Source organism: Bombus pyrosoma, linkage group LG11, assembly GCF_014825855.1.
Source record: "Bombus pyrosoma isolate SC7728 linkage group LG11, ASM1482585v1, whole genome shotgun sequence".
NCBI lineage: Eukaryota > Metazoa > Arthropoda > Insecta > Hymenoptera > Apidae > Bombus > Bombus pyrosoma.
The window spans coordinates 10,723,187-10,742,345 of NC_057780.1; the positions used below are offsets into that span (position 1 = coordinate 10,723,187).

Here is a 19,159-nt window from a genome sequence, read left to right on the forward strand (position 1 = left end):
CGTGAACTATGGATTCGCCAGCGGGACCGCATGCAGGTTCGCGTGTGTTCACCCCTTTCGCCTGCCGCGGTCATTGATTCGCCGTCGTGTTTATTCCAAGTACTTTGCCTCGTGTTTTCGATTTAATACACTGCTGCTGCAATTGCGCAATGGTTTTCATCATTTGAAAATTTTATGATAATTTCACTATAAGAACTTTCAAATAGGCTATTAATGGATTATTAGATCAAATCGATAGCGGTTTCTGTGTTAAAATTGTTGCGTGATTATCATCGTACAGTGTCATCGCATGTTAATAACGAAGACTATAATTATATCTGTTTATTTTTCTATATTTTAGTTTGGGCAAGAAATACGAGGAGAAACGTTTCATATGGACATATGGCAAATCCATTTCGCGCATCCGTGCGTCAGTCATACTTGATGGATTCGTCGAATATGTCGAACAAAAATAGTAGGAGTTTGCAATATGCTTGTATGTCATGACGAAAGTTCACGGGACGCGTCGCAAGGTTTGAAAGAGTCTCAATATCAATAACTAGCTGCATTGAAGATAAAAATTTCTCTCAGAAAGAAAGTATATATGGTATGAAATTCGTATACACACTTTGTAAAGAAGTACAATGTCTTTCTCAATATGGAAGTCGATGTAACTTCCTACTCTATTTCTATTATCCACTATCTATCGCAGAAGAGTTCATTCAAAGTTCGCATTAAAGTATCGCCGCAATATAAGAAACTTTTACCCTTTCCAATTTCTCGAAAAACTTTAGATTCTGTGTTCGTTTTCCTTTAAGGAACTGAATAAAAAACTTCATCGTTACTTCATTTGTACGATACCGGAACCATTCATAATACTTTAGTTTGGAAGCTAAACGAGAGACACGTCCGTATAAATCCAATAGGAACGCAGCAGAATTTATCTTTTCATGAGGGTGCCACGTTAGTCACGTTCATCGGGAAATCGCGAATTGCAGCTCGAGTCGCGACGGAAAAGAAGATTAGATTACTTAGAGGCGTCCCCTTGAGTTCAGTCGTAAAGAGGTTTATCACGACGAGAATGAAAGGGATGGAAAATACAAAGGAACCCTACGCGTTGCTCGTCTATGTCGCAAAAGCAACACAGACACGATTCGTCGGTGGTTGAAGCGAGCAGCGGCCATTAAGAAAAGTCGAGTTCAATAAACTTTCGAACAAAACGGTTGAGTTATTGATCTTCTAGTTACGTCACGTTACCTCTTTTTCACCTGCTAGCTCGTCTATCGAACCGTACAGACTGAAACCGCATTTCCAACGCGCAAATGATCCTTAAAAGTACCTCGAATCACGAAGAAGTCAACAGTCAAAGCGAATTCCGTCTTGACTTCTGCATTTTTATTCGTCGCGTGTTTCACGCTATCGATCCGTTTCGGACCGTCTAATTTTTAGCCGAGAAACCAGATATCGCGCCGAGAGAAGATAACCGGGGTCACGTTGGTGATAAACTCGCGACAAGCTTTCTTATAATTTGATTAACTCGCGAATAGTTGAACGCCAGATTCCTTTTTGTCTGAAAAGCTTTAGGAAAAGAATACAGTAATCGAATTAAATGCAAAAGTTAAATAATTTTTTTTTATTATATTTGTAAATTACATTCATACAGTTAGAAACCTACGACGTATAATTACTAATATTTATATAACTATCATTGAACATTACTGCTTGGAAACTTGGGGAAGTATAATAATTCATTGATTCGAACTTTACAATAAATTGCAGGTTGTTAATTAATAAAACGCTCGTTGAACAACTGAGCTCATCGTGTTATCCAACAATTAACGGTGCCGAAATAACGAACGTGTTATCATGAAGTAGTCAGAATCGATGTTTCATGTTACGACACAATTCATGATTTACGACCGAGCAACTGCAATGGTTCCCGATTCCATCGTTTTCTTTCCCCGTTAACCGACTCAAGCACCAAGGAGGCGCTTCACAAAATAACCAGGGAAAGCGTAAATTCCACAGCCTGCCAACAATACTATCAACACACACATGAAGAAGCCTATTATCCTCCATTTATAGTGCCGGCAGACAACGTAACGAAATGCTTTCCACGGGTTCCGGAACCAGGAGAACGAAGTATCCGGTCGGCTGTAAATTAAGGGAAATAAGATGTTTTCCTGTATGATTGATTCATGGTGAAGTATGATTGCGAACATTCCTAATGGAATTAACAAATACGTCGGCCTCCGTTGATGGCCGTCGTCATTACCATTGCTCATACAATTATATAATGGCGCTTTAATGTCGACGAAATGTGATCAGGTTTAATTACATTTGCCATTGAATGTCGATCGTTTAGAATCGTTGGAATAGCTAACAAACAAATATTTGCATTTCACTGTTCATGTTGTTAGTGCAATATTTAGTGATCTGGACGTGTTTATGTATATCTTCTTTGATGAATTTCATGCTTTTATATCGAAAAGAAGTAGATAATCAATTGATAAGTAAGATTTAGATATCCGTGAACTACATATGTATCTTATAAAATGAAACGAGCTTTAAAATCTCATTAAGGTTGCAATTTTCATCGAATAACCGTGTAAATGATAGGAAGAATAGAGGAAGATGAAATTACGAAGAATTAAAGATGTTTAATATTGCGTGGATGTATAGTTATGGATTATAGACTTCATATAGAACAAACGATCAACGCTCGTATTACGAATCGTATAATGGAGCTTGGTTTAATTTTATCTTTAGACGTTTCTTTATGCTCCAGGTGGAGTAGACAAACCGCGATTTAAGTGGATAACTTGATCTTCTAAAGATTGCTCGGAAATACATTGCCGCTGCTGGTCGAGCTCGAATTAACTCTACCGACTTAACGAAATAATCTGATTGCCCAGATACTTACAGTTATACAGATTGACGGCAAAATCGAAAATTAATCTGTTTAAGTTTGATAGCGAGCGATATATACGCTAATTTAATTTACGGTTGAACATGAAATTAGCTTTGATACGTTCATCATGATATGGTTTTATTTCGATGTAACCGAGGTTACTAATTTTATACGGGTAATAAATGATTGATCACGTCTAGTTAGTTTCTTGTTAATAGTTAAATATTTCTCTAATTTTTATGGTTATTTTTATACTGTTATGAATATGCACGTAATCCTTGAATGCATAGTGTTATTATTCAATAATATATTAGAATATATTCATATTGTTAGAATTAGAATATTGACGTATATGAATAAATGACTATGTAGTCATTTGGCAAAAAACTTTTTGCAAAGAAACGGCACGGGAGATGAATTTTTGAAATAATTTTTCTATAATTTTGTATGATATAAATTAACAATTCTAATATGTTTCAGTATATCCCGGAAGACCATACATTTAAGGATTAAATTTATATCAATGCATAAATAAAAATTCTTTGGTACAGTGACATGGAAATACAGTAGAACTAATACTATTGGAAATTCATTAGAACTCGACATCAATCTTGTATAAGCGTCGAATCATATTTCGCTCAAATTTTTGTCAAAGTAGGTCATCCTTTATACAAGGTACAAGATATTTTTCATCGTTACTTGCAGGTGTCTTTTTTTTATTGACTGACGTGGAGTTCCGTATGTATATTTCAATTAAGTATCGTCATACTTTGGTGCAGAAAGATTTTGAGGTGGATCCCTTCCTTTGCCCGCAGGTTGCTCGTCAGCCTCCTTCGCTTGCAATATTGATATTTCCAGTTCAATTTTACCCTGCATCGATATATTACGTCAGCCTACTTCGATGTTTTACGAATACTTCTAAATAAACTTCAAAATAAAAAGATAAAGGAAGAAGAATAGTTGAGTTAAATGGGCATATGCGCGATGTTCGTTATCGAAGGAACACATTTCCAGCGAATAATTTTAAAAGGAATTAAAAGCTTTCATTTTAATGCGAGCTCTGGTATTGGCTTGATTTATCAAAGGAGACAGTGTTACAATTGCGATGGAGTAAAGTAAATGTTTGTTTCCTCGAATGTTAATGAACGTTAGATTTTTATGATACGCACCGCCTGGATGTATTGGGCTGCGTTCACGCTACGTTCCAATGGCCACCAAGCTTTGATTCGTGTCACTTTGAACATATCGATCGTTGGTAGATTCTGATTGAGTAGTTCTAAAGTACAGTTTTTAGAATTTGGACTTCCCCGTGGCATCTTGGCTAAATCCAACGTTAATGCTCCTAAAAGTAGATAAAAATATTCGTGCCGACTGTGCCAGAACCTTTGAAACCTTCTGATACACATACATAAAATCTTACGAGACATTCGAATATTTATAGACTCTACTATAGATATACTATACGTGTTATACGTGACAGGTTTTCCACAATAAGTGTTCAAATGTTTGTTTGTGTATGCATCAGCGATATTGAAAATTCGTCTGCGGTAGATTAATGAATAAACACGATTAATCTAATGTTTGTTTTACCGAGAAAATCGTCCGAAGAGAAATGATCGCTGTCCCAAACTTGCAGGTGTAATCTACATGGCAGTTTGTCCTCGGTTTCGTTTATAGCAAAGATGGATGTCTTTTTGCGTACGATCATAACACGCTCACCCTTGCAATACAGGACGCGAAATATAAATCGCCAATTGAAATTGCCCTCTCCGGTTAAGGAGTTGTAATGAACGTCAGTTCTTTGATAATCGTCGTAAACAATCCAGCTGAAAAATTGATCATAGCAGTTTATACAAAAATAGCTCATCTATTTCCTAGTAAATTCTTCAAATAGCCACCGCTATCTGCAATTTTCAAATTCACCCTTTCACGTAAATATCGGAACACTTTTCTCCGGTAAGAAATTGGCTGTCGACGAGGGGCACGTCCTCGGTGTTCCAAATGATCACACGGATTTCATATTCCTCTGGTACAGGTGGACTGATGTTCACTGCCGGTTTTGGAGGAAGCTCGCTAGATTGAAACATGTCGATCCAAAGTTCCAATTTACCCTGAAACATCGTTCGAGAATGCAAATCGTGCTTTTAGAATGCTCAATGACTATTTAGGCAGTTGAAAAAATGTTTAATTTCTGAATGTTACATTCGGACGATATCGTCTTCCCGACAATTCTAGATTAATTCTTTCACAGTGCGTCTCAGTCTCTTCTGTCAAATATTTTACTATCGTGCTAACCATGGAATATAGTACAATAAATTTCGCATTAAAATAAATTAGATATAATAAGTTTTAACGACAAGTCCCCAAATATACGTCTTATGATTCTTTTCTCTCGAAGAAGACAGCCAGTTGTCGAAAGTTTAGCCAAACTCGCGTTTTATCTTAAATGACTCAATCTTAGTCACAATTCTACCGTAGATAAAAGCACAGACTCGTCTTTTTTACAACCTGCTCCAATCCGGGTCTGCTGGCATTAAAAAGCGGACGCCTTTCGACGTGTTCAGGCACCAGGACGCAGCCACAAATGGGGAAATCTTGCCATTGATGAAGGACGTTCAGTGCCATACATTCTTGCCTCTCTGAATAGAAATCATCAATCACCGATAAAGTGAAATTCATTCTGACGACGCAGTTCCCTCCCGATCGAAACGATTAATTTTTAAAATGTACCGTTTTCCGCTTGCTCGTTGACGAATGGAAATCTTTTTCGTCCAATTCTCACGTAATGCTTCCGGTACTCCGGCAATGGGAGATTGTTCCTTTTACAAAGTTGCTCGAGTATCTGCGTCGGTCTCTCGCGATCTCTCCACTTATTGTACCCTCCCTCGTTGTACGTCTTGGAAATACCGCAAGTAGCACGGTGTCTGCTATAGAACCGATTCTCCAAGTCGATCTTCGTCTGTCCTACTAAATCGTCAGTCGTAGTTGCATCGTAGTCCCATACTTGTATGATCATCATGTAATCTTGAGGGAAAGTGGCTTCTATCTCGAAGAGCCTATAAATTATTCGACATTAACGCCCTTACGCATTCTCTGTTCTATCGGGTGTCTTGAAACGAAACATATATATAGTATTATAATTAGAGTTCTCTTACACAATAATTTACTATTTAATAATATTAATGAATTAACAATTCCAAATTATTTTAATATCTAGTACTTTATTCAATGTTTTAATATTTATTCCAAAAAAGGGAGAAAGATAGAATTCTATAATGTTAATCGCGATAGATTCAATAATGTTGCTTTGACTGAAAATTAGAAAAATTAATGGCCTTTGAACGAGCGCTATCGAAAGAATGTAATCTACCGCGGAAAGTGGATAAAAGAATTATGCGACGTGGAAAATGCAACGGTCAACGGGACGTCAACGAAATTAAAGTGCCATCGTACCGTCCGAAAATTGGATTTAGCTGATTCGGTATGTAATTCTTTTTATCATTGATAAACGTCTTTCCAAGCTTGACGCACAGATACGGGTCAGATTTTCCGCTGAGGGGATCGCTAGGCTGCAAGTCGATACCTATAGGTGAAATCGATTCATTCTCATTAGTTTATCACGCCATGTAAACGTCATAAAACGTCGTGTTTCGCACACCTTTCACGACGTAAAGTCTGACCAGAAATTTGATGGGATCCGATTGTGGATAATCACCACATAGACCATTAGCCGCGTTTCTGCCGCTTTTCGTTTTGCAGGGCAAGTTGTTTGGGTGCGGCCAGTGATATACACAAATGCGTCCCTGTCAGTAGATGTTATAATTTTATTAATGGATTATATTTTATAAATGGATATTTTATCCCAATATTAGGTTATAGCAAAGTTCATATTTCTTTGAACGAAACATCGTTACTTTTACGTAAGATTTACACGATCAATTTTCATTATTACATTAAAACTAAATGATATCCTATAACGTACAAGTTTGATTGCTCTGTGCAAAATTCAAGATTCAATTTTAAGATTGAGGTATAAGTGATTCGAGTAACCCTGCCTTACTATGTATATGCAGATTGCAGAAATATTTTAACCGCTAGATTCGAGATAAACCTTGAACTTTCCAACGTAATTGTCTGTATCGTAGTCGGGATCTTCGCTCTTCTTCCCCTTCCATAATTCGAACGATCTCAGACGATCCTGAAAGCCGGCGAATTGCGGTTGCATCTCCAGTTCTCCGTTGTATACCTGTTTGCCGTCCAATGAGACAGCTGAGCTGGTGAAAATGCGCTAAAGCGTAGGTACCTTGAACGTCGTCACGAGCTTCTGATCACCTGGAGAAAAGCTGCCCAGCTCTCTGCTTCTTTCCTCCTGGAAACGACATGTTTTGCTTAACAGAGATCCGTGGAAATTTACATACATCCAGTTACTCGCGTGACCGACCCTCTTTCGCCCTACCTCCACGGAAGCGAAGTATTTACTCCACCAGTCGAGAGACTGATCCTCCTCTGGCTTGTAGTCCATTTTCTTCTTCTTTTTTTTTCTTGGTATCACATGCGCGAAAATCTTCTTTAAGGACCGTAATATTTTCCTAATCCATGATTTCTTCTTGTACATCTTCTTGTACGGTATCAACTCCTTGTTCTCGTCTTCTTTCAAGGGATCGTAATCGATCGGCAAAGGTGCTTAGGGATAACATTATCATATGAAATGAGTTTTAAGAATGAGATTTGTAAAGCTTAAGAGCATTCACCATAGGAAATAACGTTTATGTTCATCATGAATACAACACCCTACTGTACAGTAGTATCATTTATTTCAATTTTTATTTCGATAATTAAGCGAATGGTAATTTGTAATATTCACTTGGAATACTTTATTTATTTCATTATCAAATTTGCTATCGCTGTGTAAGAGAACTTGTAAGATTTCAGAAATAATATCAATCGATGAATATTAAACGCACGTATAAATAAAAGAATTTCATTTTTGAGGATCTTTCTCTGATACAGCTGTACCTTCGAATGGATTAATAAACTAGATTTTGAATAAGGGACGAAATTCGCTAATAACTAGACGCAAGTTAATCTCAATTTCCAGCCGAATAATGCTCGAGCTCATGTTCCTCGAGGGGTAAAAAACATTTGTTCGTAGCGTATAAACATTTCGTAGAACTTTAATTAACAAAGTTTTCTATTGCGTGCGGTGTGGAACCACATTTTCCGTTGAAACCGACCGCGTTCAAATATTTAATAACCACCTGAAATGCCTCCGCAGTTGGCGTACATTTTCCGTGAATCTATGGTATATGGTCTATGGTATACGACGAGGCATACCAACGTCATTGGACGTTGATATTTCACGCAAGGAATCGCTCGTGCTCGACGTTTTAAATTTCAACGAACGTTATTTCAACAATATTTTGTATGTTTACATTCGTAAGAAGGAACTTACAAATCGTGACAGATTGTCTTCTAGTCCATGGAGATTTCAAAATCGATTTGGTGCCTTGTATACGTGCGTCGTAATCCTCCTCTGTTATTAATTGCTCGAGAAAGACGTAAACGGTGGGTATTATGCAAATCCCGACGTATTTGAAGCATCCAAATCCTCGTGAGTCGTAAGCTTTTATTGTGATGCAGGGATAATAGATATCGAGCTCTGGCATGTCCTTCGAGAATTTCCATATATTAACGTATATATAATGCGTACATTGTGCATACACATACGAGTACGTCGATACATTTGAATGGAATTAGATATTTCTTTAACGTTAAAATAATACTTGTACGACGATAATGAAAAATGTTTGAAACGTTACCAGTTCGACGACAACATATGTCTGCTTGTAGTTACTGAATTTCTTGGCATTCTCCATCACTTCTGACTTGACTTGAACGGCGGCACACTCTATAACAATCTGAGGGTTTAACACCGGCATGCAATTAATCTTCTTCATGTCTCGTACGCCCCAAAATATAACTTCAAGCCTGTAACTCGTCATTTTTGGTCTGATGTCTTCCGGTATGTTGTAAATGACGTCTTGCATTGAAAAGTCCATGATTTTGTCCACAGACTTGTCGTCCATCGTCTGAAATAATACATAGTTGGACTCGTGTCATTAATATTTCATGGGTTATTAAACGTAGAATAAACCGTTAAGCTGTTCTTTAACTTTAAAGGTGATTTAACAAGTTTGTTGCTACTGTTATGCCAACCGCAAGTATCAAGACGCAATTCGTTATATTTATTAAAAAAAATTATAAAGTTTAACATTTTGTACGTATAAAACTCTTAGAATAGGATTTGTACCAGTTCATTTCATCGTTCGTAATTAAATATTCCGAAGAACTATCAATCGTTGAATTTCATTTATATTCATGCGGTCACGTCATTTTTGTGACTTAACCTTTGTATTCCGATCTACGTTTGCATTTATGAATAGAATGGATAGCGCGCGTGGGAGACGGATATTAATTTCGTAATCAATCCGCGCGTAAGATGACAGAAAAGTTCATTAGCGCGGAGGCGGCAAAGATTCTCTCTCTCCCTCTCTCTCACGAGTCGAATATCGATCAGTATTGCCTCTCTTACCTCTATGAGCTCGAAAGCAGCGAGCACCGAGCCGCTGAAATCCCTTTGCGATTTAAATTTGTACCACTCGAGTTTCGGAGGGAAATTAGGCGGCGAGTAAGTTTCCTCCGCCAGCTTAACTAATGGGATAGTTGTGCATCTCCCGCAGAACTCCTTGAAACCCTGTAAATTTCGATTCGACATGATTTTAGGGTGAACCACTTAGAGCTTCTATCAATTTGTAAAACACTGCCATATCGAAGATCGCATATGATTAAACTTCAGATATACTTTGCAAGATTTGATATTTCGAATCATCCCCTTCTCCCTGTGCCACCTATCAAATTTCATCTCAGTACCATTGGGAAATACAGCCTAGAAATTTACTTCTATGAATTTAAAAAAGCATTTCACTTACGCATATATCCTCATCGTACACTTGCAAAATCGCTTTAGGCGGGTTTGATTTAATGTACTCCTTCGTCCCATGAATAGTTTTCGGCGGTAGTATCAAAGTTTGATCCCAGAACGGATCCAGTGTCTGCTTAATAATCTGGAAAATTTCGAATACTTTCAATCCGCCGAAGTATCTTTCCAGAAACCGAGAAATCTCCGCTTACGATTCGACGTTTGAAAAGTGCCAAACCTTGAAATATTTAAACGGACGTTCGAGATAGAAAATCGAAAGAAATCTAAATCGCTGCTCGTGAAACAGATTGCCAGCGAATTCTGTGGAAATCCATTTACAAATAACGGGGAACCTTCGAGGAATGGAACCGCGGAAATCTCCGCGGTAATAATAACGCGACGAGTTCGCGCGTCACCTCAGGAAGCGTGGGTGAATTATCGACGCAAAACTTACTCTGGTGGAGGCCGTGTAACCGTGAAACGTGACACGCACGATCGGATCCAATAAACCGGATGCATCCATGCCAGGATCAAAGCGACCTTGGAATATGTGAGCTCGCAACTGAAATGTCTGCAACGCAACCGATGACAAAATCATTTTGTCGTTTCGTTCCAAATATTTCCAACGATATTACATTAATGCGTCTGTGGAATAGTTAGATCTTTAAGATGGATCAACGTCAAGTTTGATTTTTGAGTCGTTGAATCTTGTTTCAGGTGAAGCTTAAATTAAGAAAAAAAAAAAAAAATGACAGCTACTAAAGCCTGGATTCTCCGATCAGGATATTTTGATTGTTCGTTGATGTGAATCTCGATGGAAAGATTGATGATATTGGCACCTTTTGTTGTAGGTTGAATGCACAGTGATGCATAGTGTATTTGATAATATACTATATTTCGTAACGTAGCGGATATACTACAACATTTAATACATTGTTTGTTTCAATTCATTTATATTATCGGAACGCTCAAATTATTTCTCTATAGATTTATGTCACGTAAATTAATGATTTCGAAATGTTTTATAACATTTGTATACAATGCATTCAAAGATTAACTCGTTCGTCGAAGGATATTACGAGAAGAAAGCTTTTTAAGGACAAACGCGTTGAATTTATGATGTCAAGCGATAACAATTTAACGCATATTCAATTCCGTGTAAAAGGTGTGTGCGCTCGGGGAATGCATCGCGGCGAAGATTAAAATTACAATTTCGCGTTGTAGTTGTCAGGAATGCGTGCCGTTTCGATTGTTTAAATTTCTCTAGTGTAATGAAAGTATCCGATACTAAATTGCATTTCGTCACATCAACGTCAAACAGTTTCCTTGACTCAAATAAAACCCTCGACAAAAGGAATAAAACAAAGTAATGTTAATTATCAAAGAGAAGATTAGATAAACTGTCGTTGATATTGGAAATTATGAATGTAATCCAGTGCGTGACATAGCAATTAGGAAGGTAGGAAAAGAAGGTATTCTTGGCAAAGAAAAATATACCCTCGTTTTTGCCTGACGTTTCTTGAGTGCCAGGGATTAATTAAAGCCCCTGGCTTAAGCTACGAAACGAGACGCGTCTGAACTTGACCTTGCTCTGAAATTCTCACCAACGAGAAATTTTCATACCGTGGAGCGTGTGTAATCCAAATATTTGGGAAACGAATCAATGTTTCTCTCATGGTCCACCTTGTAACCGGGTGGAATCGAGGCCCAACAGGCTCCTATATACTCGGCGTTTCCAAGCCACAGGAAAATTTCAAGCTTGCAGGCCATGTAATCGGCACCTTCATCATCCCGTGGATGTACCAAAAATACGTCAACCTTTTGACCGCATAATGACCCCTTCTCGGTCATTTCTTCTGAATAAATAATTCGTTCGGCTGGAAATCGCGCGTACGCCACTCGTTTCGAGCCGGCTATCATCCAAATGAAAACGTCAGGTAGGCCATGCTGGGGCTGGTAAATTCGTAAGAAGTCTTGTGTTGCTCACAGTAAAATGAATTTTCCATGGAGGAGCGCGGAACAAGAAGGACGCTCGCGTTTAAATATTCCATGACGATTTGCAATGTCTATGAGTAGAAAGGGCAGCGCGTCGTTATCTTGCGTTCTCCATGGGAAATTCTTCGCGAGAGAAGAGACACAAGATCACGAGGAAAAAAGATATGCAAATTTATAAGCAACTTTGTTCCTTGTTCTCCGAGGATTAGTTTCTTGTGTTTGTCCGAAACAAGCTGGTAAAGGGAAAAAGTCAGCGTAAAGCTTTTACCGTCTCATTGAAGTGTTTAAAATTTCTCCTTTCCGTCTCTCTACAGAGAAGATGTAAATTGAATACATATAGACCTGGTAAGACTTGTAAGTAGACAGGGGGAACGTTTGTGTCGAATGGAAGAAAGTGAATGTTAAAGAATTTGCTAGAGAATATTAATAAAATTTTCCAAGTAAATAGGAAAGTAAAAAATGTGATAGAAACTTAATAGTTTACAGAATCACAAATGTAATTGGAATCAAGATTAGTTCCTTCTTAATCTTTATATCGACGACAAAAATATTCATATTTCATTAGTAACTAGGTTACCCAGGTACTTCGAAGAGACGTCTTTCTGTAGATTAAACATATCTAGAGCGATAGTTTCATCTTCATACGTCTCCAAAGCGTTCATAACCACTATGGGTTATCCCAAATAATTACTTGAAACTACAATATGAAATTGAAAGCAATTCGATGATATTTCCATAAGAACATAAGCGGTTGTCAATGAAGTAAAAATAGTTATTCGATTTGCCAATTGCTCGAGAAATAGAAAATGTGCGTGACGGCGAAACATGAAATACAACTCACGTCTTCCCGTAGCTTTTTCACTTTAGCCAGATACTGATACGCATGTGCCATTGCGATTCTCGTGTAGTGATTACTGGGAAGTTCGCCGTTGATCTTGATCCTCTTCAGGATATTCTCGATCTCTTTACGGCATAGATTCACGCGATGGCGATCGAGCTTCGTGGTGCCACCTTCGTCGTCGTATCGCCCCGTGTCTAATATATGCAAATAATGTATGCAATGGCTCTTCATGGTACGAATCGTCTCGTTGTAGAATTTGTAAGTGTCTGGATGTTGAAGCTCGACCATGTCCTCCAGTTGTTCCAACTTTTGTTCCTGTCGTGGCAAATTAAAATTATTCTGGTATCGCTGTTCTAGTTTGGAAACAAACTTGCCCGTTTCCCGCTACCATCGTGAGAACTCGACTCCAGGATATATAAAATATTTCTTTCGAATGAAAGAACTTTTCGGCTCGCCGTTACGACGCTCTCATATTAATCGCGATTTGTAATTTTAGCACGTACACTGACTTATTGAAAGATTAATGCGAACGAATGACCAGGTTGCGAAAGTTTTTAGCTAAAGTTTCGTTGATAGAATGACAGGTGTTTAGAAAAGTTTTGAAGTAGGTAACTTGGCCTATATCGAAGGAATAAGTCGAATTTAATAGAGCATTTACGATTTATCCAGCTAAATTTCCTTTTGATATCGAAGAACAAACAAAGCTCACTAGGAAATCAGCGATGAAAGCCAAGCTGTTACTGTTGTGCATTCGCCAATCGAGATTCGGCCACCAAGATCTAACGTAGAGGCAGGGTTTTCGCGAACCCAGAGGCACGTAATTATATTTGCCATCCAATGTTCCAGTCAATCGTGGCAGGGTCTCGCTTTCGAACTCCGCTTTACGGTCTGACATCTGGTTTCCTGTCGAAAATTGATCATATTTTACATAGAGCAACCGTACATAGCGTAACTTGTCGACTGTATTAACAAGTAATTGGAGAGTGAAAACGTAGTTTCGTTATGGAAGTTCGAGTGGCAGGTCCCACATTCCCCAATTTTCGATCATTCGAAAGAAGTGGTTGAAGAAAGTATATACGAGAATCCAATACCATCGTTATTGTCCTCAAAGCATTGGCTGCGAGCAAATTGTCTGTTACCGGCATTCCCGAGGCTAACCTCGAAGCTTATCGATTTCGTCCAAAATTTTCCCCGATCGATCATACTTATATCGTATAATACAGTGACCAGGTAATATTCTTCGGTCTTCCACAAGCTTCTCTTTGAAAAAAGAAACGATCCGAGAGTTAGTGGTTGTCAATTTAGACGAAAGATGAAAAGATGTTTCAAGCAGAGATTAGAATTTTTAACCTTAAACATTTAACAGATATAAAGAACTTAAGATATTGTAAAGTTGTTAAACTATTCCTTGCGAATATCGTAAAATATCGTCCTACAGGAAAGTGTTCGTGAATTCGCTGTAAGAAAAGCAACCATCATAACAATGTAGGATCACGCAAACAGGTAGTTAAATCAATGAAACGATATTACGTCGGGTTATTGTATAAATTATTTACGCGCTCACTCTTGCTACACGCAGAATGAAGCGTGACGGTGAATTAATATTTATTAATAACACACAAACCTTCGTTTTTATCTTACTTATTGATCTCCAATTAGTCTTAGAAATCAATTTATAGCGCAAATTTTGTTTAAAGAATAATACTTTTATATAAGCACAGAAGGTTGTATATAATATATAATTCTGTAATGTAACATGTAATTCGTTGTAGAATTGTGTCTGATCAGAGACGGTCCGTTTCTCCTTATTATCTTACATTTAAACCTTTCCTTCCCATTTCTCGTATAATTAAAGGGACTGAAATCTAATGCTGTAACTTTGAGCATTGCAAACTTGAGATTTGTCAACGCCTAATTAAAAGATTTAAAATTTTCGAGATTTGAAATTCTGCTCTTATGAAATAATCAGATAGTAATAGAAATTGATGTACAAAAGAGAGAACGAACACTGCAGATGTACCTCGATAATAGGAGCCGCGAGCTCTCTTTCAGCACTGATTCCAGCCGTCGTTGTTTCTGAGTCATCCATTTCAGTTTTTAAGGAAAGAAGAACTCTACCGCGATAAAAAGGAAGAGCTATCGAGCACTTGCCGAAACAGCTGTTCCTTTCTGTAGTCCCGGACCCATAAAAGTGAAGGAACGATGGCCCAAAAGTCGGTAGGAAACCTGATAAAAATGACACCTAGCAATATATCATGTTATTTTGTCTTTCGTGATCTTAAAAAAAAAAAGAATGAAATTAAGAAAAATTTCATATCATACTGTAGATTGAATGATATTCGTTACAATCCCATTTTATTGTTTACACAATTAAAATGTACATCGTCACATATTATGACTACATACAAAAAAACTTGTGGTATTGATGTTCCTTTGTATAAAAAATTTAAACAAAAAATTAATCTATAACATATTTTAATCCATTTTTCAGTTTATAACATCGGTATGGTATTGGTAATGGAAGAACGAATGTGAATTAAAAAAGAAAAAGAATATATCGTACTATATCGAATCGAACTACCATTACGCGACGTTGGTTACATTAAATACAGACGAGTTAGCTGTTCACGAAAAAAAGGGTGGAACAAGTTAAAATACGAATAGAACAGAACAAACAGAGGTGGTTAATCAACGTTTCGTTTGCAACTGCTTATTTGAATTTCGTTTACGTACGATATTCTGTCGTTTAATTTATCGATCTCGATTCGATGTTATATGTATTCCTGCTGCATTGTTCTTTGAAATCTTTTTCTCGCGAAAAGAATTTCCAATAGCGTACATAATACTCATACGAATTTACCATACTCTCCAGAATTCGATATTTTGCTCATGTTGAGAATGTAAGAAGCCACGACACACGTTCGACAGCTATTAACACGATGCTTGATAGCAATCCTGACACGTTGACACAGTGATGGGAACATTTCTCTGAACGTAATCTTTTCATTAAATCGCGGCCTGTAGGTTTGCCATGCTTCGCTCGTCGTTTCCTGAAAACGTTGTCGAAATGAAACAAACGGGTCATTCTACAAACGTCATCGTGTCCTATTTTACATTTCGAATTTCTATGGTCAAAGTTAAATGGTAACTCAGCTGGAAACATATGCGTACGCAGTTGGTAATTAGAAAGGTAAAAATTGAAACGAGAATTGAAACTAATGAATAGGGAAAGTTGAATTATCGATAGCGATTTCAATTAATAATTACCTTCATTCCAGCGAACGATATCTGCACGAACGGGTTAATATTTTCGAAATCATTTTTTACGCATAGGCTGCTCATATCTGGTAACCCGTCAGCTCGATAAATCGTAAAAATGTAGCATGCTCGTTGCCTATAGGGCAGAAATTCGCTACCGACAGGCAACAAGAGGTTCCTGTAATTATTCGCTTTCCATTAATCGGCTGACAAGCCAATGTGCTCCGAATTCGAATCCACCCCAAATCGATTTTGGAACACGCACAAATACCCTATTACATTAAAAAGGCTACTGGAATGTGTCTCTATTCTCTGTCGTACGGGCGATAGAACGCAATACGAGTATGTATGCAGATGTATAGTTAGAGGTTAAATTGTTGGTGTTGGAGCGTATAAATTTATAGGGAAGTGCTCGAAGATTGGGAATAAATACGGCACAAGATCTTAGATTTATGGATATATAGGAAATAAATATGATTAACATTTAATATTTGGAAACCATAGAAAAAAATATGACCAACATCTTTGCTGATATTTTGAGTTTTATAGATTCACAGATAAAGAAATTTTTATTAAATTAGATCCTATCGGATGATGCTACTTATATTTAAAAGTTGTGAATTTTATGATCTATAATGTTCAAGTTTAAATACAAATTTCATGCAGATATCAGAGCGTATTTTAATGGGTTTAGATTAAAGACGCCCGTCAAGGAGAATATCGATTTCATGTTAATGTCATAAAGGAGTTTGCTACTTTTCAATTCCATTCTGAAGGCATAAAATGTCTAAAGATCTTCAATTTGGAAATTCTTAATATCGTACAATTAGTAAGTGATATTACGTGTTAAAGTATTTTGGAGTGAAAATTACCCTTCGATATCGTCCTCGCCCTCTGTATCCGGATGTACTTTCAATTTCTCTCCTTTCACATTAATCGCGATATTACATTTAACGTAACCTTTCGATCCCGCAGAAACATCCTTTGGATTTGTCAGCATTGCCCATTTGTGATAATATTGATGATCTGTTCAGGTCGATAAATTTATTACGCCACTGCCTCTTTTCCGACATGATAAATTAAAAATTAAAATAGGATAACGGGGAACTAAGATGAATCGAGAAACTCAAACAACTAAATATCACCTGGTTGATCCCAAACGAGAGCAACTTCGAAAGTCGTACTACCATGAAACTTGAGACGTAAATAACCCTTCAGATATACAGCTATCGTAATTTTAGTGCTTAAAAGTTCGTTTAAGTTGCAAAAAAGATCGAACACGAAATACTGCAACATAGTTAAAAAGTTTAATAGATGGAATCGATAAAAGTTTCGTGAGAACGACATTTTCCAATTTTACTTCATTATAGATTGGTGAGTCCGTTCTTTCACGAACCACCGTTTTTTTCCTCCGATTTCCCACTTTAACCACGACCATAGGATTTGCATTTTGGGGCAAATGTTTCGCTTTCAGAATCTTTATGCAAATCTGATAGACGTTCGACCGAGTTTTCCTGGGGCTCATTACGTTTCGATACACTCGATTGTTTGTATTTCATGTACTTCACGCTGTTTCATTTATCGTCTGTTTGATTGGCAAATTTCATACAGATGTTTATCCCATTAATGAAAGTTAACTAATTATTTATTCTTTGGTAATGAGCGAATTTACATGTGTAGATATGTCTATTTCCTTTAATGTTGATAAAAAATAATTTTTAGAGAATTTAGGTGACTATAATAATACACAATAGGCTTTAAACTATTATGATATTTAATAATTATACTTTAATGAACATTCCTTATAGCGAATGTCTTTAATGAATTTGATTATCTCCTTTAATCATTACTTAAATTTCGAAATTAATATCACTGGCGAGGAATAAAATAAATTCTTTAGAAGAAGCATTTAAAGCTTTGATTTTTAAATGATTAAAATGTATTCAGGGTTATTAAAAAAATAAAATATTGATATTATAACTATTACGATATTAAATAATGAAGGAGTTACTTTTTATCTGCAGTAAAGCTCTGCATTTATTCCTTGCCAACATATGATAAACATAACGTATAATGGTAAAAACCGTTGACTAAATTATACTATAGACTATAGCCTGAAATTATATGAAACCAGTTGCCACTACTATACTGAATCGATAACGTTGCATGCGATACGAAAATTGCTATTGTTGGTCAAATGACTCTCAAAACGTGCGATACAAAACAGCGTTAAATGTCACGTCTATTCTGTATATCATCGGTGCTGGCATCTGGTATCTTACGAGACTTCCCGTCACATGTTCTGTTGTACCGACTACTCAGAGGTTTTATTACGCCCTCTACATTCTACCGTATCACTGGCGTTGTAGTCTTTCTCTACACTGAACTGATAACGTCGCATGTGACACGAAAATAGCAGGGGGGTTGTAAGCAACCCCCAAAACATAAAACATAAAAAAAATTGAATGCCGAGTCGATTCAAAGTATTTTTAGTCGTTCACATTTACTGAATATTAAATTTCACACATTAAAAACACATTAAAAACAATTTAGTAAACAGCTGGGAACATTTTATCTCAATTATCATCGTCTTTTTGTTTTAAAAAATCATTCACCGAAACGTTCGTAATAATCGAAAATCTATAGGACTGCAATGCCCCGGGAGTGCTCACTTTGTCTGATTTAACGCTGACTCTGGAAAATGATTTTTCCTATTTATTGAGCCAGATGACCGAATTAATTCAATTAAATCAAACCTGTACAATTTTTGTGCAATCCGCTATCTCCATGCAAAAATTACACAGGTGTAACATCTGCATCGTATTATACAACGCTTTATTTAAAACAAATGACGGTAAATCGATATCATGTAACGTGGAATTATAAATCCTATAAGTAGATTTTGAATATTTATACAAATTCTATTTTTTCCAGGCATGGATAAAGGAACAAAATTTGAATGAAAGAAATTTTTATCGCTTAATTGTATTAATATATAGCTTATTTTTAACATTTGATATATCACTACATTTCTATGCATGCTTCTACATATTTGCATCTGTGCACGTTGATGCATATTTTCGCATATTTACATTCGTCAATTATATAACTGCCTTTAGTCGAGTAGTAATTATTTAATACTACCACAGGCAATGTGTCTGATTTCTAATATTTATATGTGATTTCCTTCGAACAA

The 19,159-nt window shown here is 36.8% G+C and overlaps 1 protein-coding gene across 1 annotated transcript; it reads right to left on the minus strand.

The window, feature by feature from the left end:
- Positions 1 to 1,684: 1,684 nt before the first annotated feature.
- Positions 1,685 to 17,488, minus strand: LOC122572369 (otoferlin-like). Its single transcript, XM_043737252.1, is given in 27 exon segments — positions 1,685 to 2,133; positions 3,660 to 3,760; positions 4,060 to 4,232; positions 4,481 to 4,716; positions 4,814 to 5,001; positions 5,399 to 5,527; positions 5,601 to 5,946; positions 6,344 to 6,473; positions 6,549 to 6,693; positions 7,002 to 7,136; positions 7,194 to 7,259; positions 7,347 to 7,573; positions 8,343 to 8,559; positions 8,710 to 8,979; positions 9,483 to 9,644; positions 9,880 to 10,014; positions 10,324 to 10,440; positions 11,493 to 11,822; positions 12,706 to 13,020; positions 13,415 to 13,608; positions 13,797 to 13,965; positions 14,726 to 14,931; positions 15,566 to 15,755; positions 15,973 to 16,141; positions 16,836 to 16,989; positions 17,109 to 17,250; positions 17,324 to 17,488. Coding segments are annotated over 27 exon segments (4,992 nt in total). The 3' UTR covers positions 1,685 to 1,952.
- Between the last annotated feature and the right edge of the window lie 1,671 nt (positions 17,489 to 19,159).